This window comes from Gouania willdenowi, chromosome 14 (genome assembly GCF_900634775.1).
Source record: "Gouania willdenowi chromosome 14, fGouWil2.1, whole genome shotgun sequence".
In the NCBI taxonomy this organism is placed as follows: Eukaryota; Metazoa; Chordata; class Actinopteri; order Blenniiformes; family Gobiesocidae; genus Gouania; species Gouania willdenowi.
Window position 1 is genome coordinate 13,024,214 of NC_041057.1, and position 25,741 is coordinate 13,049,954.

At 38.8% G+C, this 25,741-nt stretch overlaps 2 protein-coding genes across 3 annotated transcripts; both read right to left on the minus strand.

The window, feature by feature from the left end:
- Window positions 1–3,171: 3,171 nt before the first annotated feature.
- pcyox1l (prenylcysteine oxidase 1 like) lies at window positions 3,172–12,677 on the minus strand. Its single transcript, XM_028466929.1, has 7 exons — window positions 12,364–12,677; window positions 9,680–9,886; window positions 9,428–9,602; window positions 7,671–7,882; window positions 7,284–7,424; window positions 5,516–5,927; window positions 3,172–4,245 (listed from the first exon to the last, which is right to left on the minus strand). Exons 1-7 carry the CDS (start codon window positions 12,470–12,472, stop codon window positions 3,996–3,998), a joined length of 1,506 nt encoding a protein of 501 aa, XP_028322730.1. The 5' UTR covers window positions 12,473–12,677; the 3' UTR covers window positions 3,172–3,995.
- Window positions 12,678–13,642: 965 nt separating this feature from the next.
- Window positions 13,643–25,596, minus strand: tcerg1b (transcription elongation regulator 1b (CA150)). 2 transcript variants are annotated; one of them, XM_028466912.1, is made up of 21 exons: window positions 25,521–25,567; window positions 22,885–23,146; window positions 22,270–22,422; window positions 21,926–22,196; window positions 21,599–21,841; window positions 21,157–21,216; window positions 19,421–19,621; window positions 18,853–18,950; window positions 18,613–18,701; window positions 18,333–18,493; window positions 17,900–17,981; window positions 17,630–17,765; window positions 17,450–17,539; window positions 16,331–16,449; window positions 16,046–16,196; window positions 15,804–15,968; window positions 15,435–15,617; window positions 15,119–15,298; window positions 14,899–14,982; window positions 14,665–14,765; window positions 13,643–14,363 (listed from the first exon to the last, which is right to left on the minus strand). In XM_028466912.1, exons 1-21 carry the CDS (start codon window positions 25,565–25,567, stop codon window positions 14,162–14,164), a joined length of 3,078 nt encoding a protein of 1,025 aa, XP_028322713.1. In that variant the 3' UTR covers window positions 13,643–14,161. The 2 variants fall into 2 exon arrangements, with proteins under 2 accessions (XP_028322713.1, XP_028322714.1); XM_028466913.1 differs by lacking the exon at window positions 21,157–21,216 and having other exon boundaries at window positions 14,162–14,363; window positions 25,521–25,596.
- Window positions 25,597–25,741: the final 145 nt, after the last annotated feature.

Consider the following 25,741-nt stretch of genomic DNA (forward strand, 5'->3'; position numbering starts at 1 on the left):
TCCACCACTAAAAAAAAAAAAAAAAAAAATAACACACTAAGTCACATGTGTCAAACTCAAGGCCCGGGGGCCAGATCTGGCCCTTAAGTGCGGGCCCTTAAGAGGCCCGCATGAGAAAGTGGAAATGGCAGAGAAAACACGAATCATTGTGTAAATTACAAAAATAATACATTTGTAATTTGTTGTTGAGAGAACTCTAAATTTTTTCCAAATCTTGCAATTTTTCCTCAAATTATTTGACAGACCCTCCCCAAATTAAATAAAAAGTAGTCAAAAAAATAAATAAATGAAAGGATATTTGAGTATCTGTCACTTGTTGCTGCTGCTTTCCATACAAATTATGTTGAATTTATAAGTGGAAGTGCAAACTTGGGCACATTGATGTTTAAACTGTTTGTTGCGTGGCCCACTTGTGATCGAACTGGTCCCTATTTGGACCCCAAACTAAAATTAGTTTGACACCCCTGCACTAAGTCAAAATTATTACAGAAAATCGTAATTTTATAATATAAAGTCATAATATAAGATATAGATTTTTGCTTCTGTTCCCCCGTCTATTGGTCATTGTAAAAAGTCAATAAATTGAATGGGAGAATAAAAATATCTAATTTTGATTATTGTATCCACTTTATTTATTTTTTTATTAGACTCAATACTTTTTTCTTTTCTTTTTGTTCTTTACAAAAATGTCCCCAAAACATTCATCGGAGGGAAGTTGACATGGAACAAAAAAGAAAACAACAGGTAAAGTGTACATTTATTGTACCATCCAAAAGTCGCCTTCAAAATGTGTGTACAGTATATTATACACACATCTTATACAATATATAAAATATACTAAACTTATTTGTCTACCAACTTTAAAGTCTCGGACTGTAAACAAAATACCACACATTAACAATAAAAACATTTTCACTATGAATTCAGAGGAAACTTTTATCACTGTTTCCTTTTCTCCACCAGCGATGTACTTTATTCAGATGCAGATCTCGTTTAATACAGTCTCTGTCTTTGACCATCAATCGATATTCTATACAAACCTTTTCACAGGTTTACTAGCAATGCGACAGAATTGCAGTTTTTTTTTAAAAATGAAAAGAAAATATAACAGGAAACTTTTCCTTTCACCGAGTTTGATGTAAAGTTATTAATTATGAATCATGAAACTGAGCTAAGCTTGAGTATATATCTTGAAATTATGCCCATAGATAAATATATCAGAAGAAATCAGTCATGGCTGCTGAAGTGCTGAGTAGTCGTTGTTTTTCTACACAAATAGATCTAAGAAATTAAATATAATTTTAGAAAGAAGAGGGAAAAAAATACTACATTTCTGTGTAATCCTAATGTCCTGCATTTTATCATTTATACATCAAATGGTGTTTATGGAGCAGTAAAAATTCTGATATGCTTTTAGTAAAGCAGTAACAAATTGTGATGGTGAATTCATTTTCTTTAATCATTTTGTCGTTCCCGACAATCAGTTTCTTGAAATCTACTGCTACGACCAAACAGTGTGAAAATTGGGTCATAACGGGTTCATCAATGGTTCTTTTATTTGCCCAGACGTGACGGAGAAGCCTGACCAAATAAACAAAGACGGAATGAATGTTTCTGAGCTCATTTTCTTTTGAACTGAGAGGAAGCTGGGGTGGCTTGAGTAAAGCCACAGTCAGGGAGAACATGCAAACTGCACACAGACCACAGGAGTTGCCCTTGCCCCCCCGGACGCTAAACTTTTGTCAGCATATTTAAATAAAAACAAAATCAATTATAAACCTCACTATGAGGGCAGGATTCTCATAGGCTTTGGTGCAAAGTAATTAACTTTTTTTTGAAGATAAAGAATTAACCCTCCCAGTCTTTACCAGTGAACAAAGGTGAAAAGGTCGAATGAGCACAAATTACCATCCGACTGATAAAATATATGATGTAAAAGTATATTTATAGGGTTTTTAAAGGCAGTTGCTCAGCCTTTACCTCCCGACATCATTTCATTGGATTAAAACTTTACATTGGCATTCTTATCGTCACTGTTATATTGTTCCCAGACGGGTTTTACTTGTTGATACAGTTTTCAAATATGTAAGTCATGTTTCATTACATAATGTTTTCTCTGCCATAATTTAAAGTGTCTTCTTCTTTATGTTTATTATAATAAAACATTTTCAAGGGTAAACAAGGGTGAGGATGTTTTTAACAAGTATAGCATAAAATAAATGGAGAGAAAAAAAAAAGATAATTTAAAGAATGCAAAAAAAAAACCCTCCTTTGTTCAAACTCACTGCAATTTTCACAAAACAGAATTAAGAATCGAATAGAACATTTCTCTATTGTCAATAAAACAGGTACAATGAGATTTAAAAGTGCCATCCAGTGCCAACATAATTATATACAAATACAATCAGCATTTAAAACATTTAAATACAATGCATGCAAAATAAAATTCAATTATTATTATTATTAAAGGGAGCATTTTAACTGCAAAATCTGGAAAAACTGATACTTTACTTTCACTTAGATGCCACGGGTATTTTCTGTAGCTGTCAGGACTTTTCCCATCACAAATTGGAGCCCAACAGACTGTAGATATATATATACTGTGTTCAGCACTATTTGAACAATTGGTTTGATCAATCTTGATGTCCTTTTAGTCCTGAAACAAACTGTGACATTAGACGAACAACAAGAAATCTGGATACAAGCTTGGCTGCAGTCTCACCTTGAAAGATGATGAGATACTTACCCTGCTCACTGTTTCATTCCCACCCTTTGAAATGAAAGATTGCATGATATATACATTTACTGTAAAATCCCCACAGCGAAACAGGTTCACGGACATCATGTGTAGCAAGATCACATAGGTTAAGATCTTATAATGTACGCCTGCTGTCGTCTGTGTTCCTCTAATATATTGTAGGTAAGTAATCATGCTTGATTAAAGTTAATATGTGCTTATATAGTAATATACACGGGTTTTAGAAGTAGGAATTTTTTTATTGGTGAAAAAAAAACAAAAAACATTTTAAGTGACTTGTCCAATAGTATCACTTTAATCATGGTGTGCAGCAGCAAACTTGTGATAAATCAAAAAGAAAAAAAAAAAAAAAAAAATCCCTTTTATTTTGAAATTGTAACAATGTTTTTCAGCAGAAATGTGCATGAGGAGTCACCAGGTGACATGACATTTCTACAAGATGAGTCAAGAAGTTACTAAAATAGACTAATACTATAAATCCTAAAAAGCGAATAATAGAGACACATGACATATTATTATTAGTTACTTTTGATCACCATTTCCCAAGGTGATCACAGTTTTAATGACAAACCTTAGCAGCAGCAGCAGCATTAACAGTAACAGCTCCCTCCTCTGCCTCCTCAGTTCAATCCAGTGAGAAAAGCTGGTGTGCCTCCTCCAGTGCAGGATTATGCAACAAATGCAGCAAGAAGAGAATGAAACAGTCTGATGAGAGGGTGAGCGGAGCCGAACACCTGCAGTGGCCACCGCATGATCAATTTATTAATTTGCTAAACTTTGTCTGTTTTAATGAGATCTCAGTGGAAACAGCAGCAGCATGTACAGTATGTTGGTGCTGCTTTAATGTAAATATTATTAATAACATACGCACCATCTTAACTGGGAGAGAGTGGACTGTGAAGGAAAATAGGGATTGCCCTCAGTGTCTCTCATTCTTTTCAATATTTTCCTAGTTTGGAAACAAAATGATTTATTTATAGAGCCTGCATAGTGACCCTGAGACATTGTGTTTTATTAACTATAATGCTGTCACATCAGAAACGGTCCATTCACTGTGTATTAATGCTTTTCACAAAGAGGCGTGTCCTGCAGCAGGTCTCCCTAATCATTAGCTACAGACTAACGTGGAGTGGAAACCAGTCCAGTGCAAATACTCATGGGTTTTCCTTTATCCCTGCTATGTAGACAAACACTGAAAACTTTCATGTTAACATCTGAGTTGTTCCAGCTGAGAGGGTCAGAGCTCAGTCTTGATCCTGTGCATCAGATCTTTTTGGTCCACCATGTCCATCTGTCTGCTCCAGCGGTGGTAGGCCAGCAGGGCGATGTTCTTGGCAGCCACTGAGCTCATCTCCATGGCGCTGCCGGCCCACTCGATCCCATTGAGGTAGTAGAGGTTGGGGTGCAGCTCCACAGGGGGGAGCCCCTGGCTGCTGCCATAGTGAGGGTACGCCTGCCACTCCGTCACCTGCACCGAGTAGTACGACCTGACGTTAGGAAGAACAAAGACAAAAGAAGGAGATCATTAGAAACAAGCGAGACTGGACAGTTATTGTTTCTGATTTTGATTTATGCAGAGCTCATTAGAAAATGTCCCCGTCTTTATAAATGCAGAATAAAAAAATCTATTCAGGACATTAACATGATGAAAGTAAATCAGCAGTTTCATGCCAATACCATTTGGACAACAGTATGATATTTACTGATAATACAAATTCTGATTTCAATTAGATTTAAGGGGCCTTCGATTGATTTAAGACAATATTCTATACCTATACACACGATCACTTACATCCAGCCAAAGCTAAAAAAAAAAAAAGCAACCCCAAAAATCAGGAAATTTTGACAATTTTATTGCTGAAATGTTTCAGACACATAAAGGAAAATCATTCTTTTTAGGCAGTGGCTATTCATACAATTGCCATATCAATATACCAACAGTCACGTGATAGGTCAGTCATTGGGCAGTTTAGGTCGCGTGGCGAAGATTAAATATTACCCTAAACCTTTCTCTGACCCTAACCCTAAAATTTGTTGCGATATTGGTTTATAACCTAACCCTAAACTTAACTTTAACCCTAAGACGCTACGTACTTGTATTTCGGTAACCGTACCAATAGCGCTGAGGGTTGTCCGTACGGCAACCGTACAAATAGACACTTTCTTCTTTTTAACAAAAATAAAAAAAAAGAACTGAGCTCTGTTTCAACGACAAAGTCGATCGATGCTTTGAGTTTCATTGGATCATTGTTTTACCTTTCAACATATCGATCCAGATCGATGGATCGTTACCCCAATAAATAACCTCCTCCCAAAATATAAGTGAGCTGCAGTGGTCAACTGTTAGCAGTATAGGATTATTTTATCATCACACTGTATATACCAGCGTTTTTCAACTATGGAGTAGGGACCCCATGTGGGGTGGCCTGGAGTTTAAAATGTGGTCGCCTGAAATGTCTGAAAAATGAAAATATATTTGTAAAAGTTTTTAAATTATTACTCTTTTTTTTTTATAATTATAACACACAATGCAATAAAAATCCTGGTTACTCAGTATTTTTAATACAGTATAGCAAACACAATCAAAAAACAATTTTAGCAAAAAAATTCCCAAGGGTCGCCAGAAATACTCAAAATTGTATCAATTAACAGCTGAAAGCAGTTTTTCTCCCAAGGTAACAATCATAAAACTGTTGATAAATATATGTCAGTTATTCTCTATTGATTTGGTTTATTAACATAAAGCCAGATGTTTACCTAAACAGAGACTTGAGCTGGGACTTGTCCAGCGGTCCTTGTGAGAACACCTTGTAGACTCCCGCCTCCTGCGGCTGCTTGCGTCGATATCCTGTTGAGATGTTGACGGGGCAGATGCTCGCTACACTGTTAAAGAACAGATCGGGCAACTCGGTTGTCAAGATGCTGGCGTAAGGAAACAGGCGGGGGTCGGGGAATCCAAAGAAAGAGGTGTTGAGGTAACCGTGGACAATGGTTGCTACGGTGCTGTGATAGTTGCCGGGACGCTCGTCAAAGGGAGGAGTGAAACCATGGAACTGAATGCCGGAACTGATGCCGGCCTGGAGCGGCGTCGCTAACACCACAATGTCGTAGAGCTCAGAGCGGGTCCCTGCTGCTGTGGTGAAGCTCAGCTCATACTGGGGAGAGTCAGCTGTGGAGAAAACACAGTTAATAATGAGGATTACAGCTGTGATTATTAACATCCATCCACAGTCTGATCGTTAGAAGAAAAACAAGACGGCTCAACCAAAGGAACTGAAATCTCTTAAATCTAAATCCACTTTGAACTCTTTTAAAAAAGCATTTGCAGATGTAAATGAATGAAAAGTTTAATTTTTTGTATTTATCTGTTGGTTTGTATATGTCAATTTCTTACTTGGAATTGGTGAGGTGGCTTTATAAGAACCTCTACCAGCACAGTTATTATGTTATAAATGTTTGATGGATTTGTAAAAAAAAGATTTTATATGAACAAAATAAATAGATAAACTAACAAACATGTCTGTGAGGGGAGAAGGCGGAGTTAAGACATCCAGGTTTTTCCTCTTCATTGTTGCCTATGATGGTTCATATGGCAACGTTTTTTTTTTGTCACAGAAAATTAGCTCTTTAAATTTAGTACAGGTGGCATGAACTGATATGCATTGTACTTGGCACAGTGTAAAGAACATTGCATTTAATGAATTTACTTTTAATAAATGTGGTTTAGTATACAATAAAAACTGTTGCCTCAATATGACGGCATATTAGGGCCACATCAAAATAGAAAAAAATCTGAGCTCTATTTTGTTAAAGTCATAATAATTTGAGAATAAAGTCGTAAATTTATTATTTTAAAGTTGTAATATCTCACGATTAAAGTTGTAATTTTTTGACAATAAAGTCGTAAAATTTTGGGAATAAAGTCGTAAATTTATTATTTTAAAGTTGTAATATTTCAAGATTAAAGTTATAATATTTGGAGAATAAAGTAGTAATATTTGAAGAATAGAGTTGTAATTTTATGAGATTAAAATTGTAAAATTTTCAGAATAAAGTCGTAATATTTTGAGACTGAAGTTGTAATATTTTGATTAGATAAAAGTCATAATATTTCAAGAAAAAGTGGTAATAATTTGAGAATAAAGTAAAAATGTTATTTGATTAAAGTATATATTATATTTTGAGAATAGTCATAATATTTACAGATTGAAGTCATAATTGTATTTTGTTAAAGTTGTTTATTAGATTTAAGTAATAATATTTCAAGAAAAAAGTGGTAATATTTTGAGAATGGAGTCGTAATATTTTGAGAATAAAGTCTTAATATTTTGAGAATGAAGTCATAATTTTATTATGCTAAAGTTGTAATATTTCGAGATTAAAGTTGTAATATTTTGAAAATAAAGTCATAATTCTATTAAATTAAAGTCAATTTCAATTGATTAGTCTTAATATTTGGAGATTAAAGTCTTAATATTTTGAGAAGAGTTGTAATTTCATGAGAATCAGACTGAATGGGGAATACCTGATTGGACCAGAGCAATGGAGTCCACTTGTGCCTGCAGCAGGTTGGCGTTGGCCATCTTCAGCAGGCCTGAACACACCAGTTTGTTTCCTCCTTCCACAGACCACAAGTTGTTCTGAGCACCGGAGAGAGACACGGCACCTGAAGCCCACGCAGCAGACACAAGCCAATTATCAGCTGAACACACACTTCCTGCTTTCTCACCCTCGCAGCCCTCTTTCACCTCGCCTCGTTTCCTTCTATTCTCATCTCACAGTATCTTCCATCAATTATTCTCTCCACACCTCGGCCCTACAACAGCAGCTTTCTTTCTTTCTTCTCCACTCTACTTTCCTCCATCACATGCATCCAAGGGAACTGCCATTTTGCTCTTATGATTGCTCTGACCTACAAACGCGGGGATGCTGACGTTCTGGCCATAGTTGATCCTCATAACGGGTGCAATGACTTCATCGATGAAGCGTTGTGACACACCCAGCTCAAGCAGCGAATCAGAGAGCGGCCTGCGCGTCATGTTGATGAAGCCGCTGCCGCCAAGAGAGTCCAAAAGTTCTTCTACTGAGCTGAAGGCGTAGCCGTGAGCCTGGTACTTATAGATCCTTAAAAAAACATAGAATAATAAGAAAAATAAGTCAGTGAGTGCCCGATAAGGTACAGATTATAGTGAATATACAAATAATCATTTAAAAAAATAAAATACAATACTTTACAGGGTTCTCACTAGGAATTTTTGACAGTGTTGGGGGAATCGCAAGGTGCACGAGCAAGAGCCACCAGTGAGAGTGTTGTAGGGGGGTCTGGGAGCATTCCTCCCCTGAAAATTTTGAAATGTATAACTCTCTGAGGGCCAAATATTGTGAAATAAAGCTAAAAAATTTTTTTATTTGTTTTTAATCTTTGTTACTACCTTACTTTAAAGCCAAAAGTTATTTGTTGAATTGGTGAAGGGTCATGATGAATGGAGTTCGAGAGAGATATTCATGCTTGGTATAGATCCTTCACTAATAATTACTCAGAGATACTGTATAGACAAGAAATAACATTTTATTCAAAAAACTGATTCGAAGATGCGCTTTTCAAATTTAAATGAGGTATTATTTGGGACCCACTGTAATACCGGGACTGTTATGGACAGTCGGGGTCGGGAGCATCCGAGCAAATTGCCTGTATTAAATAGATGGTGTGGCTGACGTGTGCGTTTCTCGGTTATGCAGATTATAAAAGAGAGTTTAAACAACCCATGCATGCCTGGAAGTCACTTTTGTGTCCAAGTGTGAAACAATTGTTTTTACGACGGTACTGATTATAAAATGGGAAAAACAACAGAAAAGCCCCCCTACGCTGGTCGAAACACAGTGTAGGGGGCGATATCACACCATAGGGGGCCACTACGCTCAACAGTGCTGGCGAGAACCCTGCTTTAGGTTGGGGCAGGTCTGTTTTACTGCTATCTGGATTTCTGTCACTTTTACTTACAAAAAAAAATAAAAGTTCTGATTCCCAGTGAATTAATTAGGACTAGCAGTTACTTTCATTCAATAATCACACAAATTATGTTCGCTGTCATTTTTACAATTACCTGCGTGAAGAATTGGAGACTGTGTTTTTTTTTTTTTTTTTTGTGTTGGAGGATAAAGAATGGTAAAATTCCATCGTAGGTACTCTCTCTCTTTATCTAGCTGTACAGCACACACTGAGTTCAGAGACTCACAGGTCAAGATACTTGAGACAGAGACTCAAATGACTTCACTCAACCACTACAGTACTAGCAGGCCGTGTTGTACATTCACTCCCAATTTTTTTTTAATGATACAAATAAAGACTTAAGAAAGAAGCGGGAAAATCTTGCAACAGTTGATGTTTAAAGAAGTTGCGATAATACCTCCAGCGTCAATAACATATTCACGCAAACAAATAACATGTTATTTTTTACCCTTAAGCTGTTCTTCAACATAAAAGTTGAAATTCCATCACCAAACAAGACAAAAACAATAAACATAAGCTTACAGTGTATTTGTTATTGACCGATTTAATAACATAAAAAACCTTGAGTGTGTTTAAGTTGCTCAGTAGCTACATACCGTCACCTTTCTGCACTGCAGTGACGAGACAATAAACAAAAAGTAAAGTTTGTTCCGTCTTACCTCATAAACTTCTCCATGATTTCTTCCACCCACATCTGCAGGCGTATGAAGCTGATCCCATAGCGCCACCACAGACGGAACAAGTCCAACAGGTACCAGTCGGTCTCTTCCAGTATCATCTCTTCACCGTTAAAAACTGCCATTTTTCCTGCAACGCTGCGGCGATACTTTAAACCTAGAACAAACGGGTAGATTAGAACATTGGCGTTGGAGACACTTGACAAAAAAGGTGACAGTGTTTTATTAACGTACCCAACTGTTTAACAAACTCCTGCATGTGGAGGTTGAGGGAGTGAATGATGGAGCCCCCAGACTCGTAGTCATTGTGGTTGACGGTTACTGTGGCGAGACGACCTCCGACCTCACCCTTCTCAAACACGTCCACCTGGACTTCGGGACCAAAATGTTGCCGGAGGAAATGAGCCGTGGCACTGCCTCCTATTCCAGCCCCAACCACGGCTACAGAGCAGAGGGTGGTGGGAAAAAAGAAATGGGATCAGACCAAAAGTTTGCACATGAAATATATGTTACGAGAACATCAGATTTTTTTTATTTTACATTGTTTTTTTCTATTTTGGTGCTTCTTTATACTTGTGTTTTCACTAAGGTCAAACAGAGATAAGCAAATAATATAGACAAGTTCATGTTTAAGTCATTTCCCCCTGGGATCATTAAAGTGTTTCTGATTCTGATTAGATTAGTGGTGAAATGAGAGGGTTTTGAACACACACACACACACCATAACTCACTCAAAACTGCAATCCTTACTTTGAAAAGCCATGCCATTAAAAAGCAAAAAGAAAAGAGAGTTTAGGGCAGTGCACCTATTCAACCAGGAAAAAAGAAATGTCCAGCCCAGCAGCCCTTTGTATTCGTCACCCAGGAGAATTTTGTTCCAACAAAAAAATATGGTAAAAACATGAATAACAATCATGACTACTATTCCTCTAAATTCCCAAATTAAATGATTTTACCCAATATAAGCGGAAGCTTGCAATCATTTTATTGTCATTATTCAAGGATTTCATTTATTTTTATATCACAATTTGTCCAGAATAACTCATTTTCCCCAAACCCTGCAATTTCTCACAAATAGTTACATAGACATTCTTACAAATTGCAATTTATGAGAAAAATAAGACAAATTCAACAATTCCTAAAGTCAAATACTGGACATGAGTGTTATGGCTTTATGGTAAAGGATTTTTTTCAAGTTAAACACTGTTTGCGAAGAACAAACTAGCGGACAGTATTGAGTTCCTCATCTTCTTCCTTAAAGAAATCTGCATTTTTCTAGTTCAGCCCATCTGAGATCAAACTGGATTGTAAATTAACCCTGAATCGACATTTAACACCCCTGGTTCAGGGTTTTTTGTTGTCCTCCTATTGTTACATCTTGAATTAGACCAGATGACTGATGAGTGAATAGTTATCGATTGTAAAAACCGTTTTAGGCTTTCAACGCTTGAGAATTCATTCTATGCCAGCAGTGTTAGTTAGTTAGTCTGTAATGTAGTTTAGGGTTAGGGTTAGTTAGTCCGTAAGGTAGGTTACTGTTAGGGTTAGTTAGTCTGTAACATAGTTTAGGGTTAGGGTTATGGTTAGGGTTAGTTAGTCCGTAACGTAGGTTACTGTTAGGGTTAGTTAGTCTGTAACATAGTTTAGGGTTAGGGTTAGTTAGTCCGTAACGTTGGTTACTGTTAGGGTTAGTTAATCTGCAACATAGTTTAGAGTTAGGGTTATGGTTAGGGTTAGTTAGTCCGTAACATAAGTTAGGATTAGTTAGTCCATAATGTAGGTTACGGTTAGGGTTTGTTAGTCTGTAACGTAGGTTAGGGTTAGTTAGTCCGTAATGTAGGTTACGGTTAGGGTTAGTTAGTCTGTAACATAGTTTAGAGTTAGGGTTACGGTTAGGGTTAGTTCGTCCGTAACGTAACGTAGGTTAGGGTTAGGGTTAGTTAGTCTGTAACATAGTTTAGGGTTAGGGTTAGTTAGTCCGAAACGTTGGTTAGGGTTAGTTAGTCCGTAACGTAGGTTAGGGTTAGTTAGTCCATAACGTAGATTAAAGTTAGGGTTAGTCAGTCTGTAACATAGTTTAGGGTTAGGGTTAGTTAGTCCGAAACGTTGGTCAGGGTTAGTTAGTCCGTAACGTAGGTTAGGGTTAGTTAGTCCATAACGTAGATTAAAGTTAGGGTTAGTTAGTCTGTAACATAGTTTAGGGTTAGGGTTAGTTAGCCCGTAAGGTAGTTTAGGATTACGTTTGTCCGTAACGTAGTTGACGTCATAATACAAACGGAAGTACAAGTGTGTAGTGTTTCTTTGGCCAGTTTAGGTCAAGTGGTGCACCTATCACGTTACCAAAACTGGCCAATGAGGGGCCAGTGTAGGTCACGTGATAGGTGCTGAGGAGCGTTGCACACGGATAAAATGTCAGTACTGTATATGGATAGTATTACGTATTGACAGCCACTGCCTAAAATGAAAGTATATTGATATAGGCAATATTGCAAAATCGCCAAAACAGTAATTGCGATATATCTCAATTCTCGATATATTGCCCAGGTCTAGTTCACCCTTTAGTCTTTTTTCCTATGGATTTCTGTTGGTGTGGAAATTATGCCTGGTTTAAAAAAAAAAAGGGCCAAAATTGAAGAAATGTTCTATCTGATCACTATATCTCTACAAATACAGTAAATGCTTGTACTCTGCATGCTTGAGTGGCAGCGTTGCATTATGAGAACAGATCTAATGACATGAACTGTCAGCAGCAACACATCAACAAGTCTACAATTAAATATCCTCTCCTATACTAGACATCCATGGGACAATAACGGATGGTATCTCCGCCTCACACCGGCCTGGGGGCTCACATACAGCGGGCTAACACACACTCACTGAACGAGATCTAAGAGGCGTCACTTCGCTGCTTGTCTTGCCTATTTTTGAAGGCGGAGCTCCGTCGACATGAACCGGTGTCTCCGGATCACCGAGAGCCGCCCCAGCAGCCAGCAGGACGGCGAACAACGGACGCAGAGAGCCGACCATAGCGGCGGAAGATGCTGAAACGACCCGAGAGACCAGTGGAGGAGGAGAGGACTGAGGAACGACGTGTTTCCTTTGCAGACTGTGTGAATTTATGACATTAAATGAATTAAATTATTGACATTCTGGATTAACACGCTGCTAGCATTTAGCTTCACGCACATCAAAAATAAATTAGCTACAAAATAATAAACACGATGCAGACCAATCCACCAATAAACGGCTAGTAAATAACAACACGTGATTTCCGCAAACTGAGTTGATTAAACCAATCAGAGAATTCTTAGTAGGTGACGTATTTATTAAGGAACGCCTTATGGCAACAGAGGGATTTTCTTTAGTCATTATATTGTATACTTTAAAGTTTTTGAAAAACAAAAAAAGCATTAAGACCTCTGCTTCTGTATGAAGAATTGTTTCCTGTACCTCCAAGTAACATACTGTGATGCCTGTATTTTTTTTATTCTTACTAGTGATGATTCCGACTTTGTTGTTTTATTTGTAAATAAAATGTGATATAAAAAACAATAGAATTTTCTTCTATTTATACTAAAATAATTTAAGCCACTAATTCAACTTGCTTACTCCCTCTGATCAACTCCATTATCCTTAATTTTTCTCCACATTCTTGTCATTTATGTTAGCCAATGTTATGTATGTCTTACCCTTGTGTATCCTAAATAAAATGTATTATATATTCACCTTTATTTACCTGCACAATAAATATCAAATTTACCCATTGTGTTAATGTTTTAATTGCAACCATTGCTACACTAAATAATTTCTCATTTTTTACTCATGTCTCAATGTTAACACATGGTCACGTTAACATATTGAACATAATTCCATCATTAATCTTACAATTTAATGTAATGGTGTGGTAAGAATCAAGATAATACATTTTCAACCCTGTGCCCATCCACTGCCACCAAACTCTTTACTTTTTTATGTAACAAGCTTGAAGATGACCAGTTTAGATTCTTTAGAAAACTTATAATAAAAGGACATTCACTTGAAATTATAAGGTAATGATTATTAGACTTAAGGACAGTATTTGTCTTTTGCTACTTTTTGTACAATAAAAATGATAGTTTCGTGGTAAAACTGGTCATACAAACAAAGTGAGCTTCTTCTGTAATGGTATTAGATTTTGTACAAAACACAGGAAGCAGCTTGTTGAAAAAGAGTGGAAGATGTCTATTTTATTCAACAGAAACATCAGAATAAACCATTTAGCATAAACTAACATTCACACTGAGCCGCTGAAATGATGACTGGCACAGTGGAGATGTAAGGCTTAAGGATGCCTCTGACACATGCACACAGACTTACTGTTGTGCACACACACACACACATACATACGCGCACACACTCGCATATACATCAGCTATTTTACACCTGTGTGGCTGCTCAGACAGCAGCCATTCTCATCACTGTCCCTCTGCCTCTAATGTGGTCAGAGGTGAGGGGTGTGGGTCTCTTTGAAATCAGGTGACCTGTGTTCCCTTCGCTGGGCTGACAGGAACATAACACAGAGACCATAACCGTTCATCTCTATGATATATGTCTAAGCAACTAAACCCCCAGCACTAACACTGTGAGGCCAGGCCTGTAGAGCGGGGTTTACAGGGTGCTGGGTAATTCATGCTCTGGCCAATGGGAGGTCAAGGAGAGGCTGAGACAGTTAATGGGTCACTTATTGGAGCGCCGTGTGGGCTCGGAGGCGGTGGGGGGAGGTGGTGGTCCACGGCGGTCCAGGTCTTCTATGTAGAACATGATAAGCTTCCTGCGCTCTTCAGGGACGCACTCCAGCACCAGGTAGCGCTTGTCATTCTGGAGGATCTTCTCCACGTCTTTCAGGTGCTGCTCCGACTCTTGGATCAACTTTCTTGACCTTCAGGTCAAACATAAGAAAGTCAGGACAGGATTTTACTTTGGAAAAGACCACCAAAATAATCCAATATGCATCATAACCCCCTGGGCTAAACCAAGTATTGTTAAAAATGTATTTATGGAATTTACATCAGATATTCAACTTTGCTAAAACGTCAGAACCAAAGTCAAACTTAATCTGCAAGTTTATTTATTTAGTTAAAAACTTTGAGGCACCAAGGTAGTATTTAAATGGACTCTGGGCTACTTTCTACTCAAAAAGTTGCTGCTGTGTGTGTGGTTTGAGTCAATGTGTGAAAAACCTGTATGTGATGAACTTTGTCTCTTTCAGCAGAGTCCTGAAGTCAGCCTTGGCTGTGATGTATTTGTCCTTGATGTAGTCCTCAAACTCTCTTTGTCTCTTCTGCAAAAGACCGACAAACTCAGACATTTTGTAAAACAAAGTAACTCACTTTAGGGATTCAGAAAGTCCTAAATTTAACGAGCAGCAACTGCATTAAAATAAAACAAACTGAAGTGGCAGAAAAAGCTCTTACTCTGTCACTGGAGGAGTATTTAATACATCGTGGATCCTCTTTGATGACCTTCTTCACCTCCTTCCACGTTGTCGTTAAAGTGATCTGCATCAGACATTATGTTTTTAGAGTTCTAATAAACTATAAAAAGGCCTTTTAATCAATTTGACACATACATTTGGTACCATGCATGAGTTTTACTGTGTGGGATGAAGACACGGGCAGGGTTGTGTTTTCTTACCATGCTGGTCTCATCCAGCAACTGTCTGAAGTGCTCCTTCTTTTTCTTAGCCAACGCCTCCACGTGTTCGTTAAACAGCTTCTCCTTCTCCTCTCGCTCCAGCAGCGATGATGACTCCCACCGATGATCCTTCCGAAGGTTGCGACGCGTGTCTGACCACGTTGCATCAGGAGAACGTACCTGAGGGAACACATCGGACCGTAAATAAAACAAGTTTTAAAAAAACATAATACAAGGCCAAACTGGTAGCCAATTGGAATCCAGAGTGCTGAACCTCACATGATGTTCTTCCACCACAAAAAATACATTCCCTCACCATATCAGACATGAGAGCTTTGAAATGCTGGATGGCCTCCTCCCTTTTATGCTGCTCCCTTTCTCGGTCGATCTCTTTGGTCTGCTCTGATCGTGCTTTCTGCACCTCCCGCTCCCGCTCCCTGAGACTGGCCTCGATACGAGCCTGACGCTCCAACTCTCGCTCCTTGTCGATGTCAAAATTCTGTTGGCAGTAGAGACAGTGAAGTTAGGTTAGATAATATAGCCACTGTTATATAAACACTGCTAATACATTAAATTATAGTACAGCAACATTCAGCTAAGCAGCAAACGATCCCCACACAGCAGCTGATAATGAAATGGTGTATTACCATAGTGGAGCGTACCTTGTTCAGAACGCTGCTCTCACCTTGGCTTGTTTCTCCATGAACTGTTTGAAAAGCTCCTCTCTGAGTGCTGAACTATCCACTGCCTTGTACCGTGGGTCGGTCTCCATTCTTTCCTTCACTTTGCTCCACCGCTGGTTTCCCTCCATGTGCTGCTCACTTAGGAGATCATAAAAGTCCTGCTTCACCTACGGGCAAACAAAGGTGTTTGTTACACATCTGAAAACAGGAGATACTGATGATGTGCACGGAGAGTCAGTGGTACCTTCTCCCCCCTGGATTTGGAGTCCTCTTTCTCCCTTTTCTTCATTGCCGTCATGAATTCTACGAAGATCGCCTCTCTGTCTTTCATCTTTTCAATAGTCTTGAATCGTGCGTCTCTGCTGTGCTTTACAGCAAATTCACTGAATGTTGTTCTGCAATTTGAAACCAAGAGTTTTAACATATTGTATTAAATAGCATGCTAATACACAAACAGTTGTGTATTAGTAATTATGTCAAATACAGAAAACCAGCAGTTTCTGTATCTGTGATGTGTTAAACTCTTTACCTGGGTGTGAGCTTTGACTCCTCCATCATCCTCCTGAACTCGTCTTTGGCCTGCATCAGCTTGTTCTTCTTCTCTTTTCTCTCCTCCTCCGCTCTCGTTTTCACATACTGATCAAAAACCTGCAGAACAAACAGTTTAAAGACTTTGACCGGGAATTCCTAATTTATTATATAATACTTTTCAAATGTAAATATTCTAATGTAGAACTTAATGTCTTCAATACAATTTGTCCATAGCAAGAACGACTAAAACAAAATAAAGATAATGCCGCTCCCTGAAATCTAACATCATGAAAACCATTTTGAAACACGACAGTTAATTATACATTTTCTTTTCATTTTATTTGACAATATATTGGTAATTTTGTTTGACCAACAGCCTTCCTGTGTTACAGTTCAGTAGTTGAGTGCGTACAGAACTTGTGTGATCGGTAAACAGGATGTTTAGGATACAAAATAAACCATAGGTCTGCACTGTTTTATGAGTATGTGCACGCAAGATTATTGCGCCAATAGTATAAAATGAAAGGCACAAGATGCTTTTCACTCTGGCAGAATATGTATATCTGTTGGCCACTTTTAGGGTTTTATATAACGTAACAAAAAAGGTCTAATGCAGGAATTCTATCTTAACATCCTTAATAGATTATTAATCTTAAGTGTTGAGTTTAAAAATTCTGACACACATTAAGCAATAGAGTTGGGTATTGATATTTTCCCAAATCAATTTGATCCGATTCACAAGGGGATGATTCGATTTGTGATTCAATTAGATTTTTGATTCGGTTAACAATATTTCAGTTACAGTACTAATTTAACTTGAACATGGAAGAGATTCTCAGGGATCTAATGCCGTAAATAGCAGAGTAACTAACTTGGTGCAGTTATGAAAAAATATTCAATTCAATATATGATTACATTAAGAATTGAGCCCACAGCACTAAATTACACACGGTAGAAAAGATGTATTAAAGGATCAATTTTTTTTACCCTGGACTTATTAAGCAAACAAACTTTCTACATTTGTCTACCTTTTCTTTTGAAAACTATTGTCCTTATTTCAACTGGGAGAAGTGTGTTAACAAGGACACAAACACTGCAACCACAAGAAGAGCCTGACCTGTTTTCTCTCCTTTGGGGTGAGCAGAAGATAACGTGGGTCAAACACGATCTTATGAAGCTCTTTGTCCCAGGTTGAGAATGCAGACACCTACATGTGAGAACAAAAATGAATGTACAGAATATAATAAAACAATATGCTGTATCCCAACAGGTACATATTAGTAGTAAGATGTCTTACCCCTCTCTCTAGCAGCATGTCTTTAAACTGTGTCATCCTTGACTCTAAAGGCACAACAGCTCTTTCTCTGGCTGCTTTGAGCTCTGCCTCCATTGCAGCTTCCTTCTCTGTGTCCGTCTCCTTTGTTTCCTCCTTTCTGTGATGGAAAAATCAACAGATGCCATGGAGACAAAGAGGACACAACCAAAAAAAGTGGAGTTTCAACAACGAAGGAAGGCTTTTGGAAAGATGGGATGCCTCTTGTAGGTTTTGCAGTATGAGCAGACTTACTTCCTCTTTTTGGCTTTGGTTGGCTCCTCATCCTGGTTCTCATCAGTAGCAATAGACAACTCCATCTCATCCTTGAACACACCTGTGCGAGATCACGCACACAAAACCATCAGTTTTCAGAATAAAAGCATTGTTTGTTTCAGGAGTCATAAAGTTCTGTTGTTTTTCTATTTATTTAATTACCTTTTTTTAAAGCTTCTTTAAGCTGATTAAGTTTGAGGCAGTGCCTTAATCTCTCCACCATAACACTTGAACGCTCACTGTCGCTGCTGACTGCTCCTCAAATATGAGTTAAATGTAGTGTAAAAACTTCATGAATGTGCCCATGTACTGTATGTATATGACAATATAGTGTCTTCATTCAGTTATCTACAGTAATAAAACATCCCGTTCAAAACTGCAGATGACGCACAATGATTGTGTATGTACACACTTGTCTTTTTGATGTCCTCCGTACCCCGCTTGTGCGGCGGCTCCTGAATGTGCTTGTCAACATCAGAACGACCAACAAGCTCATCAGGCCGATCCCACATGGACAGTCGTGTCGTCGGGTTGTAGAAGAAAACACGATCGTCTCCTGTCCAAACTACACACCTGGAAAAAATAAATATATATATATCAAAACATTTTTAAGGTAAACACAAGCTAAATCACTTTTAAAAGAGATGGTGTGAAATGGACGAATGATGTGTGCTTTAAAGACTGAACTGTACCATGGCGTTCCAGGTATGGGGTTGGTGGCTATTGGTCGAGCTTTCTGAGCTGCTTTCTCCTCTTCAGTCATTTCCTCTTCTTTAATTGCCTAAAAAACCCAAAAAATATTGCAAAATTATGCAAAATTTTAAAACAATAGTTTTACTTTACTTAGTTTTTGGATATATAATCAGCCATAACCACATGCTTTATCCACATTGTGTTATTAACATTGTCCTCGTACAGTTCTCCTCACAAACCTGCTTCTCATTGTTTTCCATTTTTTCCTCCTCTTCCATCTCTATTGCCTCAGCTTCTGCCTGGGCCAGTCGCTCTTTGGCTTTTTCTGCTTCTTTTTCTACAGACCACAAGGAAGAAAACAAAAGCACAATGATAAATTAAAAGCAGTGTTTCAATAATGAAGGCCACTCTGATTTTGATCCTTGTTGAAGTCACGGATGCAGAGTTGTGTCGATCTTTTGTCTAGGTCCCTCAATTATTACTAAATTCAAAATACAGCATACAGATTTCTGACCAACTGCAACATAGACGCACTCATCTGAGCTCAGGACTCAGAGAAGGTAACCTGCAGCTGCACCAATCCATGTATTGATGATTTATTGCATGGCTTTCTTGATAACACCGACAACCAGTCAAAAGATCGGACACACCATCATCTCATTAAAATTGAATACGGTATGTCCGATGTTTTTACTGGTAGTGCAGTAATTCACTTGTCAATAAGACATCAAAACAAGCATAATCAGACCCTACAACAGCCAAAGTCAAGCTAACAAACTCAAAAGAGTTTGATAATCTACAATCTACCTTTTTCTATAATGGCCTGAGGTTTTTCCCAGGTAGATTCCAGAGTCCGGTTGTTGTGGTAATAGGTTTTCCCATCAGCTGTTTTGTACTCTGTCCACTCAGGGAGCTGCAAAGAAGCAGCCATGGAGGCGGGAGCTGCCGAGAGCGCCAGCTGAGGGTGCATCATGGAGACTAAAGGTGGGCCCATACCTGGAATCATGCCTGTATGAGTAAAAACAAAAAGGGACAAATACAAAACAAAAAAAAAAGTAAGCTGAGATGTTTTTTTGTTCTATGAACTGCAAAAGTGTTAAGTAACATGTGCATCATGAGTAAAATGTAGTTCACAAACAGAATAAAACCATTGGTGTAGCATAAGTGTAACTGATGTCAGTGTTTGCTTCTTATTAAGCAGTGATTAATTTTTAGTAATGGTTTGTCCCTGTGTAAGAAACTGCTCGGTTCTACAGTAAAAGAGCATTTTTAAAACATACAGAAACATTTTAGTGACAATACAAACATCTATGCCACAAACACTCAACATCTTAACATGTAACTTCACAGCCAAAAAAAATCAGCAGCAGCAACCTGTCCTTAAAAGAATAACCTATCTCAAAAACTTGCTCAGTAATGCCAACTTACAAAAACATGGCATGATTTAAAGCTGATATCTGGAGTTTCTGAGAAATGTTTATGTATCATTCTTTTGAAATGTGAGAAAAAATACCTAACTAGACTTTTAATATGGTCTACTGCTGGTGGTCATTCATATACGTCAATGTATATAAGTCCCGCCTTCGTCCTATAGACCCTTATACAAATAGAAAATCGTGCCGTGATCGCCCAGCCAAAAGGCTTCGATGTCCTGTAGCGGAGACTGTCAATCAAAGTGAATGCACGAAAACAAGGTTGCGCGTCACAACAGCAAACAGGCATCACTTTGAACAGCGTAGCATCACAAAACTCCAAAGCTTCTACTATAAAACTAAAGAAAAGTCCGGCTACAAAGCTTGCGGATAAACATCTTTGTGACCGCAACAGAATTTATCTCGGAGCTGCTTTTCAAAGGTGGAGGGACTTGGGGCTTTTAAAAGGATTCCGAACGGACCCTGATTTAGCAACATTTCTCATGGACAGGTAATAAACATGTTTTAATCAAACTACCATAAGTGTTTTATTAGTGAAAAACAATACTACACGTGTGTTAAACGTTATGTTCCGCGATGCGCATGCACAAAGCTAGAGGCGTGGCTTGTGGTAGATTAGCAGAGACAGGGGGAGGAAGTGGAGCTGTTTAAGGAAGGACATCAAGACGTTCGCTTTTGAATTTTCTCTCTTTTCATCCTACGGATATCAGCTTTATGTGTGACAGAATATACCTGAAGACCACACACACTGTGTAATCAGATTATAGTAGAAATCCGCAATAGAACTGATAACATACCAAGTAGAAAACAAAGGCATGACCTCAAAACAACATCCTGAAGTAGAACAGCTATGAGAAATGTGTGTTAACTGTGTGTCTAAGTGAATTTAATATTTATGTAAAAATGCTAGGCCAACTGAAGCCTTCATAGTGCAATAGAGGAGAATTCATCACGGTACACCAAATGGATCTTATTCACAGCATTCATTTCATCACCATGCCACTTTGAGAGAGCCACAATGAATTATGCTCTCCAAAATGACACATGTGGACATCATTCACTTCCATGCTATCTACTGTGGGTCTGAGAGGCGAGCGGCTAAGTGTTTACCGTTGGGGCTGGGGCCTGCCTTTACACAGGGTGCACCTACTATCTGCATCATTGCTACACCTGCAAGAACAACAGACAAGCAAGCATCTGGTTGGATAAAGCAGGACAATGGTCTTCAGCTACCACAGTGTGTGAAAATGGCGTCACTAAGACAAACACAAAAGCCAAAAACTGAATCAAGAGGCGCCGGTTTGTTACTGTATTAGAAAAATGTTCGTCACACCCCTTCAGTTGACAAAAAAAAAATCTGAGAAACTTGTATTACTTTAATTCAAAACTTGTAATAAAATCCAGCCCTCCCAAGTTATTGCCATTGTACTACACCATCATTTGAAAAGAAAGAACACTGTTTTAAGCAGGAAAACCACATGGAAAAGACGCCCACATGATGTTCACCAATAAATCAGCATGAATGAATGCTCTGCCTTGATATCATGGTTACCTGGTAGAGGGATGTGCATGCCGGGCAAAGGCACCCTGAACGGTGGAACCATGACGGGAGGAAAGGCCGGGATGGTTGCAGTAGGCTGGGCCACGCTGTGAGGCAGGGCTGCTTGGAGAAGTGAAACAGTCTGCACCGCAGTAACCGGTGATGGCATCGTGGAAACTGTGACTACAGTCACTGGAGACACAGGGACTGTTGACGTGACTGTGGGGACTGGGGAGAGGTCTGCTACAACAGGGGCTTCAGGGAAGAATGGAATAAAAAGGGTGTTTAGGTTGTGATTAAGAATGTTAGAATGCATTTGCTGTGAAGGTTTTTGTTTACCTGCAATGGTAACCGGGGGCAATGGAGAGGTGATGGAGTCTGGACTGGAGGTGAGAGTCTGTGACGGGGTCGATGATGGAGAGGCTGCTGTTGTGCTGGCTGTACTGACTGTACTGTTGATGATGCTGCAGCTGGTGGCCGCTGTCACTGTTGTTCCCGACCCTGCTGACCCGGCTACTAGAAGTGGGTTGAGTTCAGACTGCTGGATGATTTTGACACCCTCTGGTTTAGTCCACGATGACTCTCTGGTCCTGGCGTTATAGTAGTAGGCCTGTGGATGGAAGAATACAAAATAGTGGCATGGGTTTTCTCAACTCTTATACGATTAGAAATTTGTGCCCAACCTTTCCCTCCGGTGTCTTGTTCTCCACCCAGATCTCCTCGGTAGGGTTCAGAGGTGGGTTTCCAGGTGTGGGAGCAGGAGGCATACCAGGAGGAAACAGCATTCCAGGAGGAGGTGGTAGGCTACCCATGGGAGGTGGTAGAAAGGGGGGCCTCTGCAGAAGAAAACAAATTTTAAGTCAGGTTCAGCACTAAAAAACAGTGCAGGTTCAGGTAAGTAATGCGCTTTTATTATACACAGTGGGAGGACTACATGACAGGAAAGAAAGTAACTGTGCAAACATATGATAAAAGTCAGTGGAGAGAAAAAAGGAGAGAAATGACACTTCATGGCAACATTACTTCACATTCATGCATTTGGTTTGCGGGGGAAGGAAGAGAAAGGTCAGAAAAATTTAAACTTATGAAAAATACCAAAATGTCTTGCAACATTTACTTTATGACTGGACAGTTCTATCAATAACTGAGTTTTTTTTTTTACTAAATTACAAATCTAAGACTCTGTATTAAAAAAGTATCACTCAAATTATTACATATTAAAAAAAAAGAAATCAAAGCTTCCACCACATTGAGTATCTGAGATCCTCATTGAGAACTACGAGGAGGGAGCCCCTTACCTGCAGGTGTGGAGGTCCGATTGGAGGTGGCATGCTTCCTGGTGGTGGGATGGGCGGCATGCTGGGGTCAAAGGGTGGCCTTGCAAAAGGAGGTCGTGGCGGAGGTCCTCTCATCATTGCGAAAGGAGGCGGAGGCGGCCTGAGGAGGGGCGGCGGGCCTCGTAACACTTGGGTCTGAGCAGGCGTGGGTGCAGGCATAGGCACAGGAACAGGGGCAGAAGCAGGGGCAGGAGCTCGGAAGCGCACTGCCTGCTGTGCCATTCTGGCATTAGGACAAAAACATCGGGTGGGTTACAATGAGTTTAGGGCAAGAAATACCAATCTGAATATTTATGCTTATAAATGACAAAATGTATTATATAATAAATCAAAGATATTGGCATGTAAACAGTTAACTGAAAAAAAAAACGAATTGCTTTTCACTGACGTAATAAAGCTATCAGCAGAATTCGTACACATTACAGTCGTAAAAAATAAATACAGTAAAAAAATAAGCTTACAGACATTTTAGATAATTAATAAATGCACACAAAATTATTAAAGAAAATATTATGCCTGTGTAGATTATTATGTGCTTAAATTGTATAATAGAACCCTGAATAATAGACTATTTCTCTCTTCGATAAGGAAAATAGTCGGTTAGCAGCAAATGTTAGTGAATGAGTATGCCCTAGTAGTATTGTATAGAGCAGGGGTCTGCAACCTGGCTCTTTGACTCTTATGCAATGGCATAACCTCCTGCAACATTAACTTTCCTTGCACCTGTGGCTAACCTTGAGTTTTAAGTCCCTGGTAAGATAATTAAACCAACAAAAACACTATTCTGGAAGAAAATAGAGATTTTCATTGTGTGGGGACAGATTCATTTAACCACCAATGTCCCAGTTAAATATGCATGCTTTATGTGTGGCAAGGAATGAGCAATTAGCATGGGTTGACCGTGTGATCATGTGTTATCAAATTCAAGTTACTTTTTGTAGCATTTCAAATACATTAATGAAAAAAAACCTTCTTCATATAACATTGTGTTCATGTAAACTAAGATGGGTAAGAATTTGAAGATGCAAGATACTGTTTTATTTCTTGGCTCCAGGAGGACTTTAATCCAGGTGAGATGGGGTTAAATGGTTCCTTGTAGAGTAAAGGTTGCAGACCCCTGGTATCGAGGGTTTTCACCTACATCACGTTCTGGCCATATCGGAGGCACGAGGGTGTCGATAAATGTCCGGAACCACAGAAAAGCTCCTCAAAATGCGTTATAAATGCAAAGACATACGGGGAAGAACTTGGTCGACAGGAAAGGGCACGATTTTAGGAAAAGTTACGGTCTATTGGTGGTGCAGATCGATACAAGTTGGCTCCCTCGTCTTGGATCAAAGACGACACGCAGATTTTCCCGTCTATCCTGATATCAACTACCTGGTTTTAAGCCTAACCCAATCTGGGTCAGACGTTGAGCTTTTACCTGGAATACATCGAGAAATACAGCACATTTTAGCTCTACATTTAAGAACTGTGTTGCTACTGTAGCAGGCTATTAAATGTGATTATGTTAAGTCGATAATGCCACATGCAGTAGCCTGATATGAATTATATTCTTATCACACTAGAAAATTAGTTAAGAGCTACTGCTATCAATAATTCACTTACCTGACAAGAAATGGGCCGAACACATTTGGATGTTGCCCAGATTTTTCCCTCATAGTGTAGATTCTGGTTTAGCTTTGCTAGCCATAAGCGCCTCCTTTCCTCTGATAACTTTTGACATTGTTCTCCCTGATTTGTTAAAATTTTTTGGCAGTCTAAAAAACTCCAAATGTTTTGATACAGCCAAAAACACGGCAATAATTCACCATTTCCTTTCGTTCGATGCTCGGGAACTACTTTATTTATCTGCTGAGTACCTCCAATATGGCGATTTCCGGTTTGATGACACGCCGTGAAAAACCTTTATTAAGTCTGCTGTTGATTGGATTACTTTTTTATAGTGTGAAAGATAATATAATATCCTGCAAATACCAGCTGCCTTTGATATTTTGTTGAGCTGATGTAATAAAAACTAAAATATATTCTAATCTTTCATGTTTAGGATCTCATAAATAAATTTGAAAGAGTTGTTTACACAAAGTAATATTGACTGAAAATATATTAAAAAAAAAATGTTAGGAACATTTTTGTTAAGTTCGACATTTTTGGAGCTTAAATTAAAAGTTTAATACAAAACTATTTGAAACGGAATGGGTGATCCGTCTAAATCTGATACAGACGATTCATTCAAAACGGAACGCTGCTAACCAACGACTGAAGCATTTACTAGCTAGATGACCACAATGATAACACAACACATTCACCCAGATAGGAAACCAAACACAAACTCATTGGTGATAGCTGCTCAGTGACGGGAGCCCCTGTGTGTTTACCACATGCCATGAACTCAAGATAGACGTTTGGCCGCACTAGCTAGTTAGCCTAGTGCTAGTTAGCTGGCGTGGCTACATTCACAAGTAAAACCAGAGTTTATCAAAAAGCATTAGACCAGAAAAATATCCAGTCAATTTTAAGTGAAACAATAGGTTTTCGTTAACACCATAATCGTCTAAAAGTCCGTGTAACGCTAATAATGCTTATATCCTGACCTGTTATCGCTGAACCCGAGGGTCTCACTCTCTGCCTGGTCCGCCATTACAGGAAAATGTAATCACTCTTCCTGGATACGCCCCTAAATGGTTTCTCTGCCTCCTATTGGTTAAGGAATGACGTCAATCACATTTTTTCGAAGCTATGTAAGATCTGATTGGTTGTCGGGTTTCTCGCGGAGCTTCAGACGAGGGTTTGTTTGGCTAACTGGGCTCTTACG

Excerpts from the sequence above, each read along its gene's own strand:
- pcyox1l (XM_028466929.1), bottom strand. The coding sequence starts at position 12,472 with ATGGTCGGCTCTCTGCGTCCGTTGTTCGCCGTCCTGCTGGCTGCTGGG. Across the intron at positions 9,603-9,679 it reads GGAGTTTGTTAAACAGTTGG|GTTTAAAGTATCGCCGCAGC; the intron begins GTACGTTAATAA and ends CGTTTGTTCTAG. Across the intron at positions 7,425-7,670 it reads CAGCATCCCCGCGTTTGTAG|GTGCCGTGTCTCTCTCCGGT; the intron begins GTCAGAGCAATC and ends CGTGGGCTTCAG.
- tcerg1b (XM_028466912.1), bottom strand. The coding sequence starts at position 25,567 with ATGGCGGACCAGGCAGAGAGTGAGACCCTCGGGTTCAGCGATAACAG. Across the intron at positions 17,540-17,629 it reads ACATGCTGCTAGAGAGAGGG|GTGTCTGCATTCTCAACCTG; the intron begins GTAAGACATCTT and ends TCTCACATGTAG. Across the intron at positions 15,618-15,803 it reads TCATGGAGAAACAAGCCAAG|AATTTTGACATCGACAAGGA; the intron begins GTGAGAGCAGCG and ends TACTGCCAACAG.